Source organism: Phascolarctos cinereus, unplaced genomic scaffold (assembly GCF_003287225.1).
Source record: "Phascolarctos cinereus isolate Bilbo 61053 unplaced genomic scaffold, phaCin_HiC Scaffold_2;HRSCAF=192, whole genome shotgun sequence".
Lineage (NCBI taxonomy): Eukaryota > Metazoa > Chordata > Mammalia > Diprotodontia > Phascolarctidae > Phascolarctos > Phascolarctos cinereus.
This window is the reverse complement of record NW_027555625.1, coordinates 314,405,050-314,415,168: the sequence shown is the minus strand read 5'-3', so window position 1 is coordinate 314,415,168 and position 10,119 is coordinate 314,405,050. Positions and strand designations below refer to the sequence as shown.

Below are 10,119 nucleotides of genomic sequence, written 5' to 3'. Positions count from 1 at the left end.
AACATGGTCTCTGGCCTCAAGGAGCTTATATACAATGGAGGAGAGATGCAAATAACTATGTACATATAAGATATACTCAATATAAATGGAAGACAATATCAGAAGGGAGGCATTAAAGGAATGAGGGGGAGGGAGAGACAGACAGGGAAAGCCCTCCTGAAGAAGGTGGGACGTGAGCTGAGTCTTGAAGGAGGCCAGAGAATTTAGGAGGGGAAGTAAGGAGGGAAGAATATTCCAGGCATGGGGAAAGACTCAGGGTCACAAATAGGTCACTGTAGCTGGATTGTAGAGTACAGAAAGTGGAATAAAGTATAAAACTGAAAGGTAAGGGGGGAGGTCATGAAGGGCTTTAAATTCCAAACGAGGCATTTTATATTTGATCCTGAAGGTAATAGAGAGCCAAGATCAACCTGTGCTTTAGGAAAATGATTTGGCCACTTAGTGGAGGATAGACATGAGGCAGGGAGAACAAGGAAAAGTCGATCGCAATAGTCCAGTCATAAGGTGGTGAGAGTCTGCACCCAGCTGGTGGCTCTGTGAATGGAGAAAAAGGGACATTGATGGGGCTTGACAACAGATGGGATATGTGTGGTAAGTATGAGCAGGTTGTTCTGTGAAAAGAACTTATGACTTACAGATGGGAGGAGCGTTGGGAGTCAGAAATGGTTATTGCCTGAAACCCCTCCAAGATATAATATAAGAAAGTAAGAAGCCAAAAAAAAAGTAGAAGGCACTTTTATGAAGTGTGAAAAATGTCCTTGATTGAATTAGAAGGAGAAGTTGGTCATTGTGTGGGCAAGAGATTGATCCTGTCCTGAGTAACCCTTACAACAGCTTCAGAGTTAGTTTGGGAGTTCAAGACATAATTGAAATGCATCCAACAGGGACACACACATGCAGAGACACACCGTCTCCAGACAGACACAGACAGACTCAGGGAAGGAGTCTAGTTGAGGAACTTGTGACAGAAGCAACTTGTGAGCAGAAACTCTGGGAGCAAAGAAAAAAAAATAACCACTGTGGACTCGAATGAACTAGCCTGGCAATGAAAAGTCAAGCTAGTGAGAAAAGCAGACCTTGCGAGCATATCTAGGTGACCTGCCCAGCAGAGACACTGCTAAGAGGAACAGCATAAGGAGATAAAGGACATCACGGCCCTACAGTAATGGCAGTGGGAGCTGCCTTGTTTTCATGTGTTTCCTACCTGGGGGACTCACTACCATTATATTTGTAAGTTTATACTCACTTTTCCCACTGTGCGTTTGTAGGAATGCATATTCCAGGCATATGGAGGGAATGTCTTGAAGCTACTGTTTTTACTATGCCATCTTAGTAAGTGTTTTTGCTTTGAGTTAATTGTTAAGAGGATGCTCACCAGTGGAGGCTTGTGAGCTAAAGTTTTAGGATTTGTAGACCCATAGCATATCCTTGAAACCTGGGATCACTTAGTCCCTCTCCTACTCTGCGCACCTAATTTGCAACCTTCAGGGTGAAGATTAGCTCCCAGAGAAGGGGCTATACAGAATTTAAGAATCTTAGTGTGGAACAGAACTACAGAGGGCATCTAAGCCAACTAGTACCTGAAATTGTTAGAAAGTTTTTGCTTAATATGCAGAAGGGGTTATAATGACAATCCTGGTTTGAGATCAGAATGAAATTGCACAAATTATCAGAAAGCAGGGTAAAATTGTGTGTGTGTGTGTGTGTGTGTGTGTGGTATGTGTGTAGGGCTACTCAGCCCTACCCCCTTAGCCATTTTTTTTTTTTGCATTAACAAAAGAACTGGGACTGATCCTAAAAACCTGTGATCATGGGATCTGAAGGTAGTAACCTTCACATAAAATTGTTTCAATAAATCATGTAGTCAGGGGCAGCTAGGTAGTGCAGTGGATAGAGCACCAGCCCTGGATTCAGGAGGACCTGAGTTCAAATCTGGCCTTAGACACATAACACTTACTAGCTGTGTGACTCTGGGCAAGTCATTTAACCCCACTGCCTATCCCCCCCCCAAAAAAAAGAGTAATAAATCATGTAGTCATTAGAAAGTCAATCATCTAAGTTTTATAAATGAAGACAATCAGTAGAAAGTAAAATTTTCAAATGTGGGCTAAGGGTTTTAAAGGACAGATCACTGATTTTCTAGTTTAGTAATGTTGGAATTTATTCTATATCATACACCTAGAGCTATATGGAGTCCAATGACAAATCCCAGGTACCATGAGATGGTATAGCTCCGTGAGCCTCAGTGGTGAAGAGGAATAGTATGAGTTTATAGGCTGAATGGCCTCTGGTGAGCAGGGTGGGTACTTCAGCCTTTTGGGAAGTTAGTGCATGAGTATGGAATAACTTGGCTGGTAGACCCAGAGCTGAGCCACCTCGAGGCCATATTCTCTTGTAGGTTAATTAATTTTGTTATTATTCAGTTGGTTTTTCACTCAGTCATTTTTTCAGTCATGTCTAACTCTTCATGACTTCATTTGGGGCTTTCTTGGCAAAGATACTGGAATGGTTTGCCTTTTCCTTCTCTAGCTCATTTTACAGATGAGGAAAGTGGGGCAAACAGGGTGAAGTGACTTATCCAGGGTCACATACCTAGGAAGTGTCTGAGGCCAGATTTGAATTCATGAAGATGAGTCTTCCTAAATCCAGACCCAGTACTCCATCCACTGTACTACCTACCTTCAGGGCTAATTAACAAATTAATTCATTGATACCCTGCTTTTCTGTAGCTTTCAGAGAGTAGGAAAAGGAGCTGTGGAATGATATTCTTTTTGCAGCACCAAGTGTAGACCAAGCCCACACCACCACTAGTGATGAAGCCTACATCTGTCTCTTTCAAACTTATATATATTTATTGGTCCTGGTTTAGGACCAGAAAAGCCATGTTTTAGAGAAGACTTCTTGTTTTATCTGCTAAGGATAAGAATAATATATGTTGAAGTTCAAAGATTGTAAAAGTATTATTGTTCTTATAAAATCCTTTTCTTTCAACATACCAAACAATTTGCACCAGAAAATTCCTAAAGCAGTGAATGTTAGAGATTTTTATAATAAAATAAAAATGTGTTTAATTAAAATTTTTGAATCTGAATCACCTCATTTTACAGAGGAGGAATTTAGAGAAGTGACTTGTCCAAGGTCATATAGCTCCTATGATGATCCTGAAAACATTCTCTTGCCTACTCCAGTCCACAAGCAGCTCTTCCCTTCTAGGTGAAGGCCATAGTTTGAATACCTTAAGCAGAGAGCTGAACCTAGGCTTCTGGGAAAGTCCATCCACCACCCTGCACCTATCCCAAGTTCCATTGAGCACTGGGTATTCAGGAAGCCCTTTTTAATGATGATGATGATGAAGAGGAGGAGGAGGAAGACAATAACTGTGAACATTTTATACGTGGCTTTAAGCCTTACAAAGGGCTTTCCATGTGTTATCTCATTTGACCTTCACAACAGCCCTGTGATGTAGGTGCTATTATCCTATCCATTTTACAGATGAATCAAGGCAGAATTCAAACGCAGCCCTTCCTGAGCCTAAATCTAACATACCACCTAGTTGTTGAATCGAATTGGAAATTATTCTTTGCTCCCAATGAATTCTGTGCAGGACGCTATTTTCTACCCATTTGACAGAGAGAAAATGAGAAACCTAGGGAGAGATGAGGGTTGAGAGGAGGTCAAAGGCTGCGTCCCTCTCCAACCTGCCCATGCTGTCCAGGGAACTAGAGATGGCTGGGTTGTTCTTATTTTCTCTCCACTCTCCCCAATTTAGGCGACCTGAACTCGGGATGAGTCCTTGGGCATCTGAGAGGTGGAGACCTTAAAACAACCATTTTCGGACTTGTAGACTTCAAAGCAAAGACGCAACTCGGCCCAACCGGGGCGCCAAAGTACCTGCCTTCACCTCGCACACGTGCGTCCCCGCCCAACTCCATCCAACCCAGACGGCATCGTCACGTGGCCCCAAAGGCCACGTCCCCTCTTTCGTACCCCCGCCCCGCCCCAGGCGTGCGTCCTGACCTACGTGCGTCCTGGCCTACGTGACCGCGCGCGCGCCGGCAATCCCTGCCGACTCCTAGCGCGCCTGTGGTGGGGCGCATGCGCCCAGGAGACTGCCGGATTGCACCATGGCCCAAGTCGCGTTGGGCTCAGAAGCCGAGCGTGTGCTGCTCTACCTGAGCGAGGTAGAGGAGCTAGCCGAGGAGGTGCTGGCCGACAAGCAGCAGGTCCGCGAAGGGGCCGGGAAGAGAAGAGCGCGCTTCCAAAGTCCTGCCCGCCTTACTCCTCCACTTCCCCGTTCCGCCCTTCCTTTACCCCGACTCTGAGCCTGGTCCTGGTACAAGGGAGGAAACGGAGGCCCCCGGGCGGGGGGGTGGGGGTGTGTGGCTGGGCAGAGGTTGCTCCTCTGACCCCCTGCCCTCTCTCGGCCCCACCGTGATGTCTGGCTTTCTCCTAGATAGTGGACCTGGACTTGAAAAGGAACCAGAACCGGGAAGCCTTGAGGGCCCTTCAGAGAGACCCCAGCCAGTCGGGTAAGTCGTGGGGGAGCGGGGTCAGGGGTCATGGAAGCCATTCCCCGGCCTCTTCGAGCTCTTCCAGGGGTGAGTCTGGAGTCCACATAGAGCCGCCTACCAGCCCTGTACCGAGGTGCTTCCTCCTCTGGGTAGAGAAAAGAACACATTTCGGCCCCTTATAGCTACTGTCTGCTGCGACCCAGGCCGCTGACCCAGCTTTGTGTTAAAAGGAATGAGTCTGGGCTCAGGGCTTGGAAACATTAGCTTCAGTGCAACTTGAATTTTTTAGGTTTGGAGAATATAGAGTATCAGCAAGACTCGATTTAGCGTGACTTTTTTTTTTAAGGTCAATATAAGGTAATCATCTGTAATTCTACATCACAGCGGTAGCATGAAGAGGAGAGGGAAATGGGAAAAAAAATGAGATATTAACATCTAAAATTCAAATCATTTATATATTGGGTCCAGAACACACTATCACAACATATACAGTAAATACTTTTGAGGACATAGGTACAAATTCTTTTTTTTTAATAGTTTTTAAACATGACTACACAGAAGTGGTTAGAGATTTTCCTTTTTTTTTTTTTTTGCCAAATTGGGCCTTAAATTCTGTCACCTTCCTTAGGGAATTACGGATACCTGAAGTCTTTTTGGGGGGGGCGGCTAGGCAGTGGTGTTAAGTGACTTGCCCAGGGTCACACAGCTAGTAAGTGTTATGTGTCCGAGGCCGGATTTGAACTCAGGTCCTCCTGAATCCAGGGCCAGTGCTCTATCCACTGTGCCACCTAGCTGCCCCCATTACCTGAAGTCTTAATGGAGAAGAATACTAATAATAGCTGACATATAGCACTTGAAGATTTGTGAAGTGCCTATCACATTCAATCCTTATAGTAACCCTGTGAGATCAGTACTATTATCCCAGTTTTACAGATGAGGAAACTGGGGCTGAGAATAGCCAAGTTGACTTGCACAGGTCGAACAACCAGTAAGTATGAGGAGTGATGTGAGGCCATCCCAAGTCCACTAAAAACTCTTTGTCAATGGGGCAGCTAGGTGGCACAGTGGATAGAGCACTGGACGTGGAGTGAGGAGGACCTGAGTTCAAATCCAGCCTCGGACACTTAATAGTTACTATCTGTGACGTTGAGCAAATCACTTAACCCCATTGCCTGCCCCCCCCAAAAAAAAGACACATAAAAACTCTGCCTCAAGAATCCTTGAGTGTCACTAGCTAAATTTGACATTAGTCCCAAAGATGCTGGTCTCTGTAAGGGGTTGACCAACGCCCTTGTTCTGGCTAGTCTGCCTCCCTTCATAAGAGCCTTTCCTGACCCTCCACGTCCCCCACCAACTTTGTGTCCTCCCTCCCAGGCTACTTTAAATATATTTGTATCTGTTGATGTGCCATATATGTATTTGCCATCTCCTCTGTTAGAATGTAAGCTCCTCAGGAATAGGAATTGTTTCATTCTTAATATTTGTGTCCCACAGTGCCTGGCACATAGTTGGTGCTTAATAAACACTTGCTGATTTATCAGGCTGACCATGGGCTATTTACTATTTCAGATAAAGTGATGGTTTGCTTTGGAAACATGTTCATCAAGCTTCCCCGACCACGGACAAAGGATATGATTCAGAGAGGTAAGGGATCCCAAAACCGTGTTGTGAATACTTTGGCTTTACCTCCCAAATCAAGCTTTATGTAGCTTTTAGGCTTGGGTCTTAATTCAAAACTATCACAAAGTCTTAGTCCCAAAAGTTTAATAGCCTTTGACCTAGAGATCTCACTTTGGGGCATATACCTCAAAGAAGTCAAAGATAGAAAGTTTATATATATATATATATACATACATACACACACACACACACATACATACATACATACATACATACATGCCCAAAATATTCATAGCTGCACTTTATAATAGCAAAAAACTTGAAACAAAGTGGGTACGTATTGATTAGAGAAGATCTCTATGTAGGAAGTATGAAGAATTCAGAGAAAGGTAAGATTTGCTTGAATTGTTGCAAAGTGGAGTAAGCAGAACCAGTAAAATGATAAAATACAATGGTTACAGTTTTAAAAAAAAAGTCAGCCCCCAAAACCTTCTTCTTGGGCCCAGTTTTTTTGGGGGGAAAGGGGTTGTAGGGCATTAGTGAAGAAAGATGAGACCAACATCTGTATTTTTCACTGGGGAGAAAGGAATTGGACATCCCACCAGCCTGGTACAAAGGAAAGAGCACTGGCTGGGCAATCAGGATCTAGGTTCAAGTCTTACATCTTCCAGAACCTGTAAGAAGACATTGCTGTCTCTGTGACCTTGGGTAAGACACAACTTTGCTGGGCCTCAATTTTCCTCATTTGCAAAATGGACTAGATGGTCTCTGATGTCCTTAAATTTCTGATCCCCTACATAAAGTCCTGTGGAGTCAGAATTAACCAAACGGGGTAGAATAGTGTGATTTGAAAACAAAGTAATTGAGAGTTCTTGGTATCCAGTCGCAGCTTCTCTTATCTCCTCCCCTATGTACTGCCCCTTCATTCTAGCCAGGCCCATCTCTTTGCTTTTTGTCTGGTACACCACTCCTCATGCTTCCCCACCTCTGTGTGTTTGATCGTGCTGTTACCTTTGCTTGCAGAGTTCTTCCTCCTCTCATTGGTCTCTGTAAATTGTGTACATTCTTAAAGGTTAAACTCCAGTCCTGACTCCTGCATCCTCTCATTTGCTGTGTCATTAATCTGTGCCACTCATTAGACACTTAAACATTTCCAGCTAGGCATTCTTTTTGGCTAGATGGTTTGCAGTACCTAGACAAATTCTGTGTTAATGAGGAAGCTCTTGCTATCAGATCATAAGAATCATAGAAATGTCAAAGTTGCAAGCAATTTTAGAGACTATCTAATCCAACTCACTTGTTTTTCCAAAGGTGGAGTTAAGGAAAGTCACTTGCCTATCATCACCTTGCAGTTTGTATGCAGGCTTTGTTTAATGAGTCCATGGCTTTCTCTGTGTTTCAGCCCAGCTTGCATTATAGTTCACACATTCTTATGCTCAACTAGTTCCTCCTCTTCCTCTCAGACAACAGTAAGGTTTATAAACCTGGTTGCAGCAGCATTGGGTTGCCTCTCCCACCCCAAACACAGCTGCCTTTTTTCTTCTGTTCTTTGGGACCTTGGCAGAGCATAATAGACCTCTCATTCCCACTTCTCCAGATCATTCTGTTAACAGGCAGTGTGGCGTTGTCTGGAGAATACACAGGCTTGTCAGGACACCTGGAGTTGAATCTTGACACTGTCAGTAGTTGTGTGACTGTGAAGAAGTCATTTGGCCACAGCTTTAGTTTCTTCCTCTATGAAATAAGAATAATACTACTTGCACTGCCCACTTCACAGGATTTGGGAAGAAAGTGCTTTTAAAACTGCAAAATGCTCTGAAAATGTTAGCTGCTATTTTTGTTTTTTGTTTGTTTTCAGATCAGGAGCACCTGGATGAGGAGATAGAGAAACTCCGGAAACAGCTGAAAGGGAAGGTCAGCCGTCTCTTGGAAGCCCAAGGTACGTAGTTTCTTAGTAGGGACTGAAAAGTGGAAAAGCCAAAACCTAAATCCTAGCTTAGCATGAATGTCAGAGGTTGGAGTACAACAAGTGAATGTAGGCATCCAGAAAGTGAAGAAGAGGGTCAAAGTAGATTGGCATATGCCAAGGGCCTGAGCCAGTCTGAACTCTTTACCTACAACAATAATCTGTAGTCCCATTAAAGTTTCCTCATAGAGTTGTGCTCTCTGATTGGTCACCAGTCATTTGAATTAGCTCATGATAAAAATTGAATCTAGGAGTGAGGGAAGGCACATATTATGACCCAGGGTGAGCCCAAAACTGGCTCCTCTTCTATGGCAGTGATTGAAGTACATGAGTGGGCAGGAAAGCCCTTGAGATAAATGGGGAAGTAACAGTCTGTGAACCCTTAAGAGTCTTTCCAAAACCCAAGAGAAATGAGGGAATCATTGTTGACTAGTTAGCATAAAACTGTTTTTGCTTAGCTTTTCTTATTAGACCATTAGCCCCTCCCATGACAGTATGTAGAAGCCAAGTAATCTCTCTCTTTCCCAGCTAGAATGCGATAGGACTGCCTCCTCCACACCACTCTTACATCTCTGACCTGATGACTTGCTTCTCCCCCAGGTAAACCAGAGTTGAAAGGATTTAACCTGAAGCCCCTGAGCCAGGAGGAGATGAGAGCCCTTAATGTCATCTTGAAAGGATGAGGTTCTATAACCAAGGACTGGCATGGGGACTTAAACCATTGACCCCCAGATGTCCACAGAAGAACCGCTTCACAACCATGGCGTTAGGGTATAGTAGGAACTAGCTTCAGAAATCTATCAGATAGCAGTTTGCTACTAAAGACTTTTTGTTTACAGGATTTGGCTGCTCTATTAAGGCCAGGAACCTACAGCCTGTTATTATCCACCCAGGACACCACCAGGGTGGGCCAAAACACCAGGCCTATTGATATTCCTTGGAGAAGATCCAAGATGAGAGGCTGGGGCAGCAGCAGTGGGAGCATTAGAATGACTGCCACAGGCACTTCCAACAATGTCCTCCTGTCTGGGAGGGTGCCTTTTTCCTTTGCCTCAGACCCACAGTTTGACTATTGTTCTAGGTCTGGGGAAGGGAGTGGGAGAGAGGGAGCACTTCACTCCAGTCTAACCCCTCCCTTCCCTGCCCTGGCTGTGGGGAAAAGATGGAGAAGAGAGTTTGTAGGATGAAGATGGTGAGTTTATAACAGGTATGAATAGAACAGCAAAGCTTAATGGTGGTTTGTGATAGACAGGAAACCTTCTGTATTTGTGGTTCACCACGAAGGTCATGCAACTAGGGCTGAAGACAGCTCACATTTCCCAACAGCTCCCCCTTTTCAGTCCTTTTTGAGTTCTGATTACATCAGAGCATTTAATAGACTTTTGTTAATATCTTGTAGATCAACTGAGACTTTGTCTCCTGAACTTCTCATGGGCAAAGGGGAATTGCCCAGGCAGTTGTTCCTTCAGTAATTGCAGGGCTTAGGGGCAACTTATCATTGAACATTCCCTGATAATGGTGTCCCTATCTACACTCCCATAGCTTCATGGAATTTCCCAGAGCCCGTTCCTTGAGGTGGACACGCCACAGGACTGTATCAAATGAACTTCCAAAGAGCTATAAAAAAAAACTGAGCAGAATTAAAAACCCTGGATGGAATCTGCAGTATCTGTGATCTGTGTTTGTTATACCTGACACAGCTTCCATCGTTTGTAAATGGTATACTCTTCTGCAGAGTGAGATCATCAGTGGTATCCCACTGCTAGAGATTGTTATTTACTTTGCATATAAACTATTGCACTTTGAATACGTGATCACTTTGAAGGGAAAGATGTATGCTATACATAATCATGCAGCAATGTGCAGTTGTAGGTGGGGCTGTGGTTTTCTGTTAAGCCAGATTGGGAGTGGAGGGAGGAAGGGTGAGGCCTGGAATGCAGCCAGTGGCTCCTGAAACTGATGAAATGATGCCAGTAGCTGCACTGATCTTTTATTGACTCCTTCTTGTTAGAACCTCACACC

At 44.3% G+C, this 10,119-nt stretch overlaps 1 protein-coding gene across 5 annotated transcripts; it reads left to right on the top strand.

The window, feature by feature from the left end:
• Window positions 1-4,050: 4,050 nt before the first annotated feature.
• On the top strand, window positions 4,051-9,756 carry PDRG1 (p53 and DNA damage regulated 1). 5 transcript variants are annotated; one of them, XR_013484791.1, is made up of 6 exons: window positions 4,051-4,223; window positions 4,454-4,529; window positions 6,081-6,155; window positions 7,990-8,070; window positions 8,626-8,697; window positions 9,640-9,756. XR_013484791.1 is itself a non-coding variant. In XM_020990710.2 (6 exons), exons 1-5 carry the CDS (start codon window positions 4,125-4,127, stop codon window positions 8,671-8,673), a joined length of 375 nt encoding a protein of 124 aa, XP_020846369.1. In that variant the 5' UTR covers window positions 4,051-4,124; the 3' UTR covers window positions 8,674-8,697; window positions 9,640-9,756. The 5 variants fall into 5 exon arrangements, 4 of the variants coding, with proteins under 4 accessions (XP_020846369.1, XP_020846370.1, XP_020846368.1 ...); XM_020990710.2 differs by having other exon boundaries at window positions 8,630-8,697; XM_020990711.2 differs by lacking the exon at window positions 8,626-8,697 and having other exon boundaries at window positions 4,052-4,223.
• The last annotated feature ends 363 nt before the right edge of the window (window positions 9,757-10,119 follow it).